This window comes from Anomaloglossus baeobatrachus, chromosome 1 (assembly GCF_048569485.1).
Source record: "Anomaloglossus baeobatrachus isolate aAnoBae1 chromosome 1, aAnoBae1.hap1, whole genome shotgun sequence".
Taxonomy (NCBI): Eukaryota; Metazoa; Chordata; class Amphibia; order Anura; family Aromobatidae; genus Anomaloglossus; species Anomaloglossus baeobatrachus.
This window is the reverse complement of record NC_134353.1, coordinates 748,898,839-748,914,226: the sequence shown is the minus strand read 5'-3', so window position 1 is coordinate 748,914,226 and position 15,388 is coordinate 748,898,839. Positions and strand designations below refer to the sequence as shown.

General features: G+C 48.7%; 1 protein-coding gene across 3 annotated transcripts in view; it reads right to left on the bottom strand.

Moving 5' to 3' along the window:
* The window catches only part of ATP2A2 (ATPase sarcoplasmic/endoplasmic reticulum Ca2+ transporting 2), a 55,897-nt gene that overhangs the window by 23,024 nt on the left and 17,485 nt on the right, over positions 1–15,388 (bottom strand). For all 3 annotated transcript variants that reach the window (XR_012725286.1, XR_012725285.1, XM_075323611.1), the window contains exons 9-12: positions 5,529–5,617; positions 2,053–2,155; positions 1,565–1,696; positions 81–203 (exon numbers count right to left, since the gene is read on the bottom strand). Coding sequence is in view for 1 of the 3 variants with exons in the window: in XM_075323611.1 (XP_075179726.1) it covers positions 81–203; positions 1,565–1,696; positions 2,053–2,155; positions 5,529–5,617 (447 nt within the window). In the remaining 2 variants the exon portion in view is untranslated. The remainder of the gene's footprint in view (positions 1–80; positions 204–1,564; positions 1,697–2,052; positions 2,156–5,528; positions 5,618–15,388) is intronic.

Below are 15,388 nucleotides of genomic sequence, written 5' to 3'. Positions count from 1 at the left end.
TTGAAAAAACGTCATCTTCCATTATAATCTCCTCTTACGTGGACCTAATTATTAGTTAAGTTGGGTTTTTTTTTTATTACCTTTACAAACATTTTGTTCATGTTGGTACGGCTTGGTTTATTTGGCGTGCAGTACACAGACATGGATTTTCTATCTCTTGAGAACTCCAATGTGAATTCCTTCTTCATGAGTTGTTTTATAACCTGCAAAAGGGGATTGTGATTAGGAGTTTTCTGAATCAAGTTTTACCCGTCCTTTACAATTCTAGAACCTATCATGCCAAATCACTGAACACTGTATGCCACAGGTTTACATTAGACACTAGGTAAAGGACAGAAGTACACAGTATGTAGAGAAGAAGCATCGGTATAATAAAGACTTATGGTCTCAAGACACAGAATGCTTTAAGTAAACTCGTTCAACATATGCCTTTAGCGGTTTAGTTCGCTTCTATAGATTTGGCCATTTCTTAAAAGGGAATATGTCAGCAGGTTTTTGCTACCCTGAGAGCAGCATGATGTAGGCAAGGAAATCCTGAGTCCAGTGCTGTGGATGAGGGTGAGGGCAGGGGGCTCCGTGCTGGGGATTGAGGGCAGGGGGCTCCGTGCTGGGGATTGAGGGCAGGGGGCTCCGTGCTGGGGATTGAGGGCAGGGGGCTCCGTGCTGGGGATTGAGGGCAGGGGGCTCCGTGCTGGGGATTGAGGGCAGGGGGCTCCGTGCTGGGGATTGAGGGCAGGGGGCTCCGTGCTGGGGATTGAGGGCAGGGGGCTCCGTGCTGGGGATTGAGGGCAGGGGGCTCCGTGCTGGGGATTGAGGGCAGGGGGCTCCGTGCTGGGGATTGAGGGCAGGGGGCTCCGTGCTGGGGATTGAGGGCAGGGGGCTCCGTGCTGGGGATTGAGGGCAGGGGGCTCCGTGCTGGGGATTGAGGGCAGGGGGCTCCGTGCTGGGGATTGAGGGCAGGGGGCTCAGTGCTGGGGATTGAGGGCAGGGGGCTCAGTGCTGGGGATTGAGGGCAGGGGGCTCAGTGACGGGGATGAGGGCAGGGGGCTCAGTGACGGGGATTGAGGGCAGGGGGCTCAGTGACGGGGATGAGGGCAGGGGGCTCAGTGATGCAGCCGTTCTGACACAATAAGAATTTTTAGTTTTAGTCATGTAGCAGAGCTGAGAGAGCTGTTCAGCACACACCAGGCTCTCAAAGATTGTACGTTGACAGTGAGGTGTAAATCAGAAGAGGGGGTGTGCCAGATTGCCCTGCCCATGACATTGAAGCCTAAGCAATGAGAAGGCCTGCTGCTTAAACAAACATATCAACTAAATAACATGTTGGACAAGACAGGCATCCCTCTGTGTGTTAACCCCTGCAGCATGCTGTCTTCAGCTTACATAGTAAAAACCTGCTGATCGACTCCCTTTAAAAAACACAAGTTTGAGCCGTGACCCTATACACCACAGGTGAGGACACCATTCATTATTTTCTAACAAGACAAAAAATGAATGCAACATCTGTGCTCAAATATAATTACAAATCATATGAAGTTTATAAAAATAAAAAAAAAAAGCTTACCGAGTTACAAGCATTGGCACGCTCAATTCTGGACAGTCCCTTCAGATCGGTGTCAAACACATTCATTTTTTCAACCAAGCAGGTAAGAGCGGTCTCTGTAGCTTCCCCAACTTTCTCATAAACACCTTTAACCTATAGTGCAAGAAAAGAAATATATAACCAGCAAAGTGAAAAAAATCCCTTTAAGATGCATTGGTCGTCTTCATAATTCAGTCTGCCTAGACTTTTTATGGGAGTGTGGGGGGAGGGGTGGGGAAGGGATCAAATATTTCCATTATGCATAAAACCAATGCCAAAAACGTAAAAGCTGAAGGAAGGTCTGCACACAGCAACTTCCATTGTCTGGGACCATAAAGCTTTTAGCATGTCGGTCTCATTAGTTGGTATAAAGTGCGAATATTGGATGCCGCAACCATGTGATTAAATAATTCTCATGCTTGCTATGGCATTACACCAGTATACAATAGATTGGAATCAGTCATACAAACCTCATTAAAGTCCAAAGAGGAATCATTGCAAAGTGCACAAATGGTGGCAAGCTCCACCAGTCCTTCATACTGGTGACACTTCACAAGTTTGTCATCTTTCAGCCTAATAGAGTACATGGAAAGAAAAATGTATGAGAAGAGAATGTTTTACATTAAATTTTAGGTTTCAGATAGGTTTGGAGGGCAGGATCAGGCTAGATGGCTATTTTAGGCTATGTGCGCACAGTGCCTTTTATCGGGTTTTTTGAGGAGTTTTTTTTAAGTGCAGATTTGTCACAAAACTGCAAGCAAATCCTTATGCCAGAAAAGTCAATGAGAAACCTGAGGTTTTGTGCACGTTTCTTTTTTCCCCTTGCAGATTTGGTGCAGAAATAATTCTGTAGCATGTTAATTCTTTCAGCGGATTTGCAGCTTTTTTCTACCCCAGAATATAAGAAAAATGCATCAAAAGTGCACTGAAAATGCAGCAAAATATGTTTTCACTGCCAAGAGATGCAGAAATTTCTGCTCCAAACACTTTACGTGTACACACAGCCTTAGAGGTTTTCTGGGAAGATATAAAATTAGGCAGGGAAACTTGTTGATGAATGACTGAAGCATGTGAAGTGCATATGGGCAGTCACCTATATTATAAACTGTAGGGATTCCCCATATTAGATTCCTTGCATAATTGTACACCTGACCTGGAAAACCCCTTTAAATATACATGGGGATTCACTGCACAGATATGAAGAACAGAAGAGTAACCTAATACCCATGAAAATCAGCAACTCTAATTATGTAATCTGAATAATTGCTTCTTTCTCCTCCTGGACTGATCTTTCACCCTCTGATCACAGGTAAAATCTGTCTTCAGAGATTTTTTTTTTTTTTTTTTATAAAATCAGATAATTTTATTAGACAGTTTTTGGTAACAGATTTTTTTTTTTTTAAGATCACAGAGATAGGAGATGGCAGTTGGGGGCTTTGACGTTCTATGGAAGTGACAGAGGAGCCAGTTCCACAGAACTTTAGGAGCACCAACTGCGTGATATTTTCATGAGTATTATTGTGCTCACGTTGTGTTTTCATCACTTTTTGCGTTGGTGTGCAGATTTCATATAAAACTGGAAGCAAATCCTTATGCCAGCAAAGTGAATCAGGATCCTGAAGTGCTGTGCACAGTTTTTTTTTCCTTGCAGACTTAGTGCAGAGCGTAATCTGCTGCATGTCATTTTTTTCAGTGTTTTTGCAGCATTTTCACCCATTGACTTCAAATTGAAAAACACAGGTAAAGACGCAGCAAACAATGCTTGTTCATACACTGCATTTTTCCTGAAAAGATGCACAAATGGTGGATAACTTTCTGCAACCAAATACTCAACGGGTGCACATAGCCTAAAGGGTGCTTTACACGCTGCGACATCGCTAACAATATATCGTCGGGGTCACGGTGTTTGTGACGCACATCCGGCGTCGTTATCGACATCGCAGCGTGTGACACCTAGGAGCGACCTTAAACGATCGCAAAAGAGTTAAACATTGTTGGTCTGTAACACGTCGTTCATTTACCAAATATCGTTGTCTGATCAGTAGCGAGGTTGTTCGTCGTTCCTGCGGCAGCACACATCACTACATGTGACACCGCAGGAACGACGAACATCTCCTTACCTGCGTCCACCGGAAAGGAGGAAGGAGGTGGGCGGCATGTTCCGGCCGCTCATCTCCGCCCCTCCTCTGCTATTGGGCGGCCGCTTAGTGATGCCGCAGTGATGTCGCAGTGATGTCGCTATGATGCCGAACGCACCTCCCCCTTGAAGGAAGGATTGTTCGGAGGTCACAATGACGTCGCTGTAAAGGTATGTGTGTGTGACACGCTGCCGTAGCGATAATGTTCGCTACGGCAGCGATCATCAAATGTTGCACGAACGACGGGGGCGAGTGCTAACGCTAGCGATGTTGCAGCGTGTAAAGCAACCTTTACTCTTTGAGTCAAGACTTTAATCTTGAACTATATCTGGATGTTAACAGCAGCAATTAACAAATGCTCTTCTCTCCATCATCTGCAGGATATTGTACATCCAAAACTATTCCCCAGACATTTGACGCCTGTGTAAATATTGTTTCCATAGGAAAGAAAACTTATTTTAAAAGGAATACTCTAACGTATATAGCATATCCATAAATGTCTGATCAATGGAGGGCCCAACCACTCATTCAAGGGCAAGAGTGAAGAAGACAACTGTCCTGTATAGAAGTCAATGGTGTGAATACATCATGGTTGGCGTAGCTTGAGTATAAGGCTCTGAATTCATTAAGAAGCACACGCCACTTAAAGGGAACCGGTCACCAGATTTGGGCCCTATAAGCAGCGGCCACCACCAGTGGAATCTTATATTACAGCATTCTAACTTGCTGTATATAAGAGCCCAGGCCGCTATATAGAATATAAAAACACTTTATAATACTCCCCTGGAGGGTCGGTGTGGTGCAAACTGGTCAGATGGGTGGTGCTTTTCTCTGGGACCGGCACCTCCCTCTTTTGGCCATCTTAGTCCTCCTTCTCCTGAAGCCGGCGTGCATGACGCGTCCTACATCATGCACACAAGCCGGTATTAAAGTCCGGCGCAGGCGCACTACAATACTTTGATCTGCCCTGCTCAGGACAGATTAAAGTGCACCTGCGCGGGACTTAAATGCCGGCGAGTGTGTATGACGTAGGACGCGTCATGCTTGCCGGCTTCTGAAGGACGACAAAGATGGCCGAAAGAGGAGGCGCCGGTTACGGAGAACGGCGCCACCCATCTGACCAGTTTGCATCGCACCGACCCCCTAGGTGAGTATTATGAAGTGTCTATACAGCGGTCGGGGCTCTTATGTACAAGAACCCACTGGTGGTGGCCGCATCTTATAGGGCCCAAATTTGCTGACAGGTTTCCTTTAATTCGGTGCCTCTCCTGAGTGGCGTGAGCTGGCACTTTTGTTGAATTTGACGGGTGGGCATGGTCATACTTTGCCTCGGCTCTGACCCTTTTGACAGAGCGTATCAGACTGGCGTGAAAATGCCCAACGTCATACAATTGTGACTTTTCAGAGCTTTTACAATAGTGTTCTGGTATCAAGGCTTTGATGAATATTCCCCTAAGAGCATCTCCAGTTGGCCATTCCCATCATTCCTCTTAAGTTTTGGTTTCAATGGATATTAAAAATAATTCTCCATTTATCTTTATAATAGCGGTAGGGCACATAGGAACCATATTCTTGTCAGACAGTTATGGCGTATTCTATGGGTATTGTCAGAGCATTGCTTTCACTCGATAATGAAGAGGATATCCTATTATAGACATTAGCAACACAAACACTGGAAAAATAGCTGGAATAACACAGGGGAAAAAAAAGGATGAAGAATGACAAGTATTCCAAAAATAGTGAAAAAGGAAAATGCCAATACAAGTGTTGTGGGACTGAGACGAAGAAGTGGAAATTAACAGACTTACACTTCTCCCATGGGGGCATACGTGGAACCGGTGACCGAAAACTCATTCAGAAAACAATTATCGCCTTCAACTCTATCAACAATAAACATCTGGAAGAAGATGGAAAAAATAAAATGGATTAGTACGGGGCATTGTATAGTGCTCTCTTTCCTAATGTTCTTTATAGTTAGCCAATGAAGAGGATCACCAGAACCAGAAAACCTGGAATGTTCAGTGTCAGTCCAGCGATCATTCACATATGTTGACACATTATTTGGCCTTGTTCACACTCCAGTTTTGCCACATATAATAAGAGGGTGCAGTACAGTGAGCCAATCCTATTCCTGCAATCTAGACCTAGACAGAGCCATATAGGTGCAGATATTGCCGAGCACAAGTAAAATATAGATATCCGAACAGTGCGACCCGACATCCAGGCCACAGGAACAATCACAACAGATAATAGCATTAAGCCAAGCTCATATTTGTACAATCATAATATTTCGGTTTAAAATTAAGCAATAACTGACCAAAAACCTGCAAACTTAGAACCACAAAACCCAAACAGCCAGCACATAACCCGTACCACTCCCGAATAGAGCCATATGCCGTGTCCAGTCCGCGCACGCGCTATTAAAGCTCCCAGCATTTATGTAGACACCGCCATAGGCCCCATTCACACACAGGCAGCCAAGATGGCCTCTCCACCTCATACATTACTACCATTTGTTCTACTTTTTTGCTATATGGAGTAGCTGTAGAATCGTCCGTTAATGAAAACATCTAAACTGCACAGCATACTATATGTATATACAGAGACATACGTCTGATGTATATACACCCATGTCGTATTTATCCAGTCGTAAACCTGACAGCAGTGTGAACTGAGCCATAAAGGGGTTGTGCACCACAAGGACAACCCCCTTCTGACTCCACATGTTTCCCGGAGTTAAAATAAAAGACCCTGTACTCACCTCCCATGCCAGCGCTGTCAGTAACTGCGGTTTAGGGCTCATGTGACATTGGGCTGTCACGTGAGCCCAGAGTCCAATCACCGCCGGCTTCACTCTCTGCCTTTGGAGCAAATGAGCAATCAATAGGAGTGGCGACCGAAGCATCATTTCTGGTCGATTAACTCATTTGATCCGAAGGCGGGGAGAAAGAAGCCAGCTGACGCGGGGCTCGCATGGCGTCCCAATATCACAAGAGCCCCAATCCGCGGTTATAGACTGCACTGAACGGCGCCAGAACGGGAGGAGAGTCCATGGTCTTATTTTCACTGGGAAAAGAAGGGAATTTTGTTTACTTACCGTAAATTCCTTTTCTTCTAGCTCCTATTGGGAGACCCAGACAATTGGGGTGTATAGCTTCTGCCTCCGGAGGCCACACAAAGTATTACACTTTAAAAAGTGTAACCCCTCCCCTCTGCCTATACACCCTCCCCCGTGCATCACGGGCTCCTCAGTTTTGGTGCAAAAGCAGGAAGGAGGTAAACTTATAAATTGGTCTAAGGTAAATTCCATCCGAAGGATGTTCGGAGAACTGAACCATGAACCAAACGAACAATTCAACATGAGCAACATGTGTACACAAAAGAACAAACAGCCCGAAGGGAACAGGGGCGGGTGCTGGGTCTCCCAATAGGAGCTAGAAGAAAAGGAATTTACGGTAAGTAAACAAAATTCCCTTCTTTGTCGCTCCATTGGGAGACCCAGACAATTGGGACGTCCAAAAGCAGTCCCTGGGTGGGTAAAAGAATACCCCGATAAAAAGAGCCGAAAACGGCCCCCTCTTACAGGTGGGCAACCGCCGCCTGAAGGACTCGCCTACCTAGACTGGCATCTGCCGAAGCATAGGTATGCACCTGATAGTGTTTTGTGAAAGTGTGCAGACTAGACCAGGTAGCCGCCTGACACACCTGCTGAGCCGTAGCCCGGTGCCGCAATGCCCAGGACGCACCCACGGCTCTGGTAGAATGGGCTTTCAGCCCTGAAGGAATCGGAAGCCCTGAAGAACGGTAGGCTTCAAAAATCGGTTCCTTGATCCACCGAGCCAAGGTTGACCTGGAAGCCTGCGACCCCTTACGCTGGCGAGCGACAAGGACAAAGAGCGCATCAGAACGGCGCAGTGGCGCCGTGCGAGACACGTAGAGCCGGAGTGCTCTCACTAGATCTAACAAGTGCAAATCCTTTTCACATTGGTGAACTGGATGAGGGCAAAATGAAAGTAAGGAGATATCCTGATTGAGATGAAAAGGGGATACCACCTTAGGAAGGAATTCCGGGACCGGACGCAGAACCACCTTATCCTGGTGAAAAACCAGGAAGGGGGCTTTGCATGACAGCGCTGCAAGCTCCGACACTCTACGGAGCGATGTAACTGCCACTAGAAAAGCCACCTTCTGCGAAAGACGTGATAGAGCAGCGGCTCGAAAGGTGGTTTCTGAAGAGCCCTTAGAACCCTGTTAAGATCCCAGAGTTCCAGCGGCCGCTTGTAAGGTGGGACTATGTGGCAAACTCCCTGCAGGAACGTGCGGACCTGCGGAAGCCTGGCTAGACGTTTTTGAAAAAACACGGAAAGCGCCGATACTTGTCCCTTGAGAGAGCCGAGAGACAAACCCTTGTCCATTCCAGATTGAAGGAAGGAAAGAAAAGTGGGTAAGGCAAACGGCCAGGGGGTAAAACCCTTATCAGAGCACCAGGATAAGAAGATCCTCCAAGCCCCGTGATAGATCTTGGCGGACGTTGGTTTCCTGGCCTGTCTCATAGTGGCAATGACATCTTGAGATAACCCTGAGGACGCTAGGATCCAGGACTCAATGGCCACACAGTCAGGTTGAGGGCCGCAGAATTCAGATGGAAAAATGGCCCTTGAGACAGCAAGTCTGGCCGGTCTGGGAGTGCCCACGGTTGACCCACCGTGAGGTGCCACAGATCCGGGTACCACGACCTCCTCGGCCAGTCTGGAGCGACGAGGATGGCGCGGCGGCAGTCGGACCTGATCTTGTGTAACACTCTGGGCAGCATTGCCAGAGGAGGAAATACATAAGGCAGTCGAAACTGCGACCAATCCTGAACTAATGCGTCTGCTGCCAGAGCTCTGTGATCCTGAGACCGTGCCATGAATGCCGGGACTTTGTTGTTGTGCCGAGACGCCATGAGATCGACGTCCGGCGTTCCCCAGCGGCAACAGATCTCTTGAAACACGTCCGGGTGAAGAGACCATTCCCCTGCGTCCATGCCCTGGCGACTGAGAAAGTCTGCTTCCCAGTTTTCTACGCCCGGGATGTGAACCGCGGAGATGGTGGAGGCTGTGGTCTCCGCCCACAGCAGAATCCGCCGAACTTCTTGGAAGGCTTGACGGCTGCGCGTGCCGCCCTGGTGGTTGATGTACGCGACTGCCGTGGCGTTGTCAGACTGTATGCGGATCTGCCTGCCCTCCAGCCACCGATGGAACGCCTTTAGGGCTAGATACACTGCCCTTATCTCCAGAACATTGATCTGAAGGGAGGACTCTGTCGGAGTCCAGGTTCCCTGAGCCCTGTGGTGGAGAAAAACCGCTCCCCACCCTGACAGACTCGCGTCCGTCGTGACCACAGCCCAGGATGGGGGCAGGAAGGATTTTCCCTTCGACAGAGAAGTGGGAAGAAGCCACCACTGAAGAGAGGTTTTGGCTGCCAGAGAAAGAGAAACGTTCCTGTCTAGGGACGTCGACCTCCTGTCCCATTTGCGGAGAATGTCCCATTGGAGTGGACGCAGATGAAACTGCGCAAAGGGGACTGCCTCCATTGCTGCCACCATCTTCCCCAGGAAGTGCATAAGGCGCCTCAGAGGGTGTGACTGCGCCCGAAGAAGAGAGTGCACCCCTGTCTGCAGCGAACGCTGTTTGTCCAGCGGTAGCTTGACTATCGCTGAGAGAGTATGAAACTCCATCCCGAGGTAAGTCAGTGATTGGGTTGGAGTCAATTTTGACTTTGGGAAATTGATGATCTACCCGAACCTCTGGAGAGTCTCCAGAGCAACGGCCAGGCTGTGTTGACATGCCACCCGGGAGGGTGCCTTGACTAGGAGATCGTTTAAGTAAGGGATCACCGAGTGGCCCTGAGAGTGTAGGACTGCCACAACGGATGCCATGACCTTGGTGAAGACCCGTGGGGCTGTCGCCAGGCCGAAAGGCAGTGCCACAAACTGAAGGTGTTCGTCCCCGATGGCGAAACGCAGGAAGCGTTGATGCTCGGGTGCGATCGGCACGTGGAGATAAGCATCTTTGATGTCGATCGATGCTAGGAAGTCTCCTTGGGACATCGAAGCGATGACAGAGCGGAGAGATTCCATGCGAAACCGTCTGGTTCTCACGTGTCTGTTGAGCAATTTGAGGTCCAAAACGGGACGGAATGATCTGTCCTTTTTTGGCACCACGAACAAGTTGGAGTAAAAACCGCGACCACGTTCCTGAAGGGGAACGGGGATCACCACTCCTTCTGTCTTCAGAGTGTTCACCGCCTGAAAAAGTGCATCGGTTCGCTCGGGGGGCGGAGATGTTCTGAAGAAACGAGTCGGAGGACGAGAGCTGAACTCTATCCTGTAACCGTGAGACAGAATGTCTCTCACCCATCGGTCTTGGACATGTGGCCACCAGGCGTCGCCAAAGCGGGAGAGCCTGCCACCGACCGAGGATGCGGTTTGGGGAGGCCGAAAGTCATGAGGAGGCCGCCTTGGAGACGGTGCCTCCGGCGGTCTTTGGAGGACGTGACTTAGACCGCCATGCATGAGAGTTCCTCTGGCCCTTCTGTGGCCTGTTGGACGAGGAGGATTGGGATCTGGCTGAGGGCCGAAAGGACCGAAACCTCGCTTGAATTTTCCGTTGCTGAGGTCTGTTTTGTTTGGACTGGGGTAAGGACGAGTCCTTTCCCTTGGATTGCTTAATAATGTCATCCAATCGCTCGACAAACAATCGGTCGCCAGAAAATGGTAAACCGGTTAAGAACTTCTTGGAAGCAGAGTCTGCCTTCCATTTGCGTAGCCACATGGCCCTACGGACTGCCACCGAATTAGCGGATGCTACCGCTGTACGGCTAGCAGAGTCCAGGACGGCATTCATGGCGTAGGATGAAAATACCGACGCCTGAGAAGTCAAAGACGCTACTTGCGGAGCAGAGGTACGTGTGACCGAATTAATCTCAGACAGACAAGCTGAGATAGCTTGGAGTGCCCACACGGCTGCAAAGGCCGGGGCAAAAGACGCGCCTGTGGCTTCATAGATGGATTTCATTAGGAGCTCTATCTGCCTGTCAGTGGCATCCTTGAGCGATGAACCGTCAGCCACTGATACTACGGATCTAGCCGCCAGTCTAGAGACTGGAGGATCCACCTTGGGACATTGAGCCCAACCCTTAACTACGTCAGAGGGGAAGGGTAACGTGTGTCATTAAGGCGCTTAGTAAAGCGCTTGTCCGGAAAAGCTCTGTGCTTCTGGACAGCATCTCTGAAGTTAGAGTGATCGAAAAAAGCACTCCGTGTACGTTTGGGAAACCTAAACTGGTGTTTCTCCTGCTGTGAAGCCGACTCCTCTACAGGTGGAGTTGGGGGAGAAAGATCTAGCACCTGGTTGATGGACGCTATAAGGTCATTTACTATGGCGTCCCCTTCAGGTGTATCACGATTGAGAGCAACGTCAGGGTCAGAGCCCTGGGCTGCGACCTCCGCTTCATCCTCCAGAGAGTCCTCAAGCTGAGACCCCGAACAGCGTGATGAAGTCGGGGAAGATTCCCAGCGAGCCCGCTTAGCCGGTCTGGGGCTGCGGTCCGTGCCGGAGTCCTCCACGTGATACCTAGGGGCCACCCCGGGAGCACGCTGCGGCGCAGACCGAGAGGGGCCTGGGGACGATGACCCCGCAGTGCCCGGGGCCTGTGTAAGGGCCGGTCTGGACTGCAAGGCTTCTAGTATCTTAGCAGACCATTTGTCCATAGACTGAGCCATGGATTGTGAAAGTGACTCAGAGTTTCTCAGCTAAAACTGCAAACTCTGTCCCTGCCACCTGGACAGGGGAAGCCGGCGGTTCTACCTGAGCCGAGGGTCCCACCAGTGCCCGAGGCTCCGGCTGAGCGAGTGCCACAGGGCCCGAGCATTGCTCACAATGAGGGTAGGTGGAACCTGCAGGTAGCATAGCCGCACAAGAGGTACAGGTTGCAAAATAACCCTGTGTCTTGGCACCCTTGCTCCTTGTGACCGACATGCTGTTGTCTCCTAGGAGAGTGATCACTGAGGGTATATAGCCAAAAGCAAAACAATGCGGCCGAACAGAGAAAATGTATACATACATACATACATACATACATACATACATACATACATACATACATACATACATACATACATACACACACACACACTTCGGCACCCTAAGGGGACCAGCACCGGGTGACCGGTGTGGCTTACCGACCGCCCAAAGCGGTGTGTGTCCACCAGATTCCCTGCCTTGGGTCTCCCAGAGCTGCAGCCAGAAGTCCTCCACCGGCAGAATGTGTTTAAAACATGGCTGCCGGCGTTCTCGGGGGAGGAGGGAGCCGTGGGCGGCGACTAATAAAGTGCGGGAATCTGGTGCCCCACAGTGATTAGTGAGGGGGGAGGAGGACACGTAAAGTGTGCTCCAGCCCTCACTGTCGACGTCAGATCGACCGTCCCGCCCTTACCCCTGACTGGCAGGCCTGGGGGCGGGAGTTATGGCACTAGGCCGCAAGAAGCCGGGGACTAAATTTAATACCGCGGCCGGCAAACAGGCGCGGTCGGCGCGGTAGTCCCGGTCGTCATAAAAATACAGCAGCCGCTGCAGCGTCTGAGACCAAGCGCTCCATGCGCCGTCCCCAAGGGGACACAGAGTACCTTTAGATGCAGGGCCCTGTCCCTGATGATACCCAGTCTCCTGTCCGTCAGATTCCCACAGGGGCTGCGGAGGGAGCCCGGTCCCAGTGCCTGGATGACCGGTTAGGATCCCACTTCCCCAGAGCCTCTAAGGGATGGGGAAGGAAAACTGCATGTGGCTCCAGCCTTTGTACCCGCAATGGGTACCTCAACCTTAACAGCACCGCCGACTCAGTGGGGTGAGAAGGGAGCATGCCGGGGGCCCTGTGGGGGCCCTCTTTTCTTCCATCCGATACAATCAGCAGCTGCTGCTGACTAAAATGGGAGCTCGAGTGAATGTGTGCCTCCTTCCACACAAAGCATAAAACTGAGGAGCCCGTGATGCACGGGAGGGTGTATAGGCAGAGGGGAGGGGTTACACTTTTTAAAGTGTAATACTTTGTGTGGCCTCCAGAGGCAGAAGCTATACACCCAATTGTCTGGGTCTCCCAATGGAGCGACAAAGAAACAGGCGGAACCAGAAGTAGTGGACAACCCCTTAAAGACACCATCACAGCTGAAGATTCCTGGAGCAAGTGTTTGCTGGCACCTCCCCTACAGCTTTCTGCAGTATAGACATTGTGATGTGGTATAAAGTGTATAGTAACTGTCTAACAGTGTCCTAAATAATGTCAAAGAACTACAAGCATTAGTACCTGTACAGAAAAAAAAAAACAAAACACCTTTCATGTTACGAGAAAAAAAAATCCAAAATATCATGAATATCTGAATGTAAAACATTTCCAACATGTGAAGTCCGCAGCGACATTTGGAGGACAACTTAGCCAGCCACCGACTTGTGACGTACATTTTAGCCCTAGTTTAACGACCCTGGTTCAAGAGCGGAGCCGGCTGTGTTATGTGGCTGGCATCTGCCTATAACTGTAGAGACCAGAGTTTAACCAGTTAAATGCCACTGTCAATCTCTGACAGCTGTATATAAACACTCCACTGCACACATGGGCTGTTTCCAATGTTGTGACTGAGGAACCAATGAGTTACCATGGAAGCCAATATTTTTTTATATTACACATACATGCATAGTTCAAGTCTCCTCAGATCCTTTCTCACCCCTTCAAAATTAAAGGCATTGAAAATATAAATTTGGCATAGTTGTGATTGAGAAGTAAACTGTTTAAAAGGGAACCTGTCAGCAGTTTGGGGCCTATAAGCTGCGGCCACCACCAGTGGGCTCTTATATACAGCATTCTAACATGCTGTATATAAAAGAGCCCAGGCCGCTGTATAGAATGTAAAAATCACTTTATAAGGCTATGTCCGCACGTGTGCGTATTGCATGCAGTTACGCTGCGTTCTGCACCGCAGCGTAACTGCATGCGTCCTGTGTCCCCAGCACAATCTATGAAGATTGTGCATAAGACGTGCGCACGTGGCGTATTAGAGCGCAGTGCTTCGGCTGCTGCCCGAAGCGTGCATTCTAAGAAGTGACATGTCACTTCTTCCGTGCGCTTTGCATGCTGTCTATAGGGAGAGGCAGCATGCAGAGCGCACAAATTCTGCAGGCACCAGGCGCTTCAGAACGGAGCTATTCAGCTGCGCTCTGAAGCGGACCTTTTGTGTGCGGTGCAGAGCGCACACGTGCGCACATAGCCTAATACTTACCTAAACGGTCGCTGCGGTGGCGTTCAGTCATATGGGCGACTCCGTTCTCTGGTGGCGGCACCGCCTCTTTCAGCCATCTTTGTTGTCCTTCTGAAGCTGGGGTGCATGACGCGTTCTACATCATCCACACTCGCCGGCATTGAGGTCCTGAGCAGGGCAGATCAAAGTATTGTAGTGCGCATGCGCAGGACCGGCGAGTGTATATGATGTAGGATGAATCATGCACACAGGATTCAGAAGGACGACAAAGATGGCCGAAGGAGGAGGCGCCGGAGAACGGAGATGCTCATATGACCCAACACCACCGCCTTGACTGTTTAAGTATTATAAAGTCATTTTTAAACTCTACACAGCGGCCTGGGCTCTTATATACAGCATGTTAGAATGCTGTATATAAGAGCCCGGTGGTGGTGGCCGCAGTTTATAGGCCCCAAATCTGCTGACAGGTTCCCTTTAAAGCTATACATTAAATGTTGAAAAAAAAAACCAAAAAAAAAAAAACACACACACAAACACACACACACACACACACACACACACTTTTCTTTCAACATTTAATGTATGGTTTTAATGTATGGTTTTAAGAAGTATCTCTCCATCCATCCAACCCCAAAACCAGTTTGACAGCGCCACAAATCATGCTAACCTGGAGAATAATGTTGCTAGGTAATTTTTATTGCAGAGTGATATTTTTGTTCCTCATAAGTATCGCTTCCCCCCTTAATTTCCAATACATTGTATATCAAAATGAATGGCGTCCTTCACAACTGCCCCTTGAGCAGTTTATGTTCTAGTATGCATCCTATAATTACTCAAGTACAATTGTTCTCTTTATAATCTTTATTGGTGGTCATTTGACCATTTCAGTAGGTATGACTCCTTTCCCCTTCTTCCTTTCCCTTTTCTAGAGAGCAAACTGAAATTTATACCCCAATAAAAACATATACCTTCCTTCCCTTCTAGCTTTCCCACTTAAAGGGGTATTGCCAGATCCTAATATCAGCAAATACCTCTAATTAGAAATGTAGTATAGTTCTTCTGATTCACCTGTCTTTCCTCATTTTCAGGACATTGCAGGACCTTAGGTATCCATGGTTACAACCACGGATAGTCACAGTTAGTTGCTCGTGGTCATAACCATGAATACCTAAGGTCCTGCAATGCCCTGCACATGAGGTAAGCGACAGTGAATCAGAAGAACTATACTACATTTCTAATTGGAGGTATTTGCTATTATTATTACTACACCTACTACATATTGGGATAAGATTTTAAAAATGGGAATACCCCTTTAAGATTCAGGATAACTATATCTGTAAATTGTTTTTTGTTAAACGCAATAGATATTGTTTAAAACAG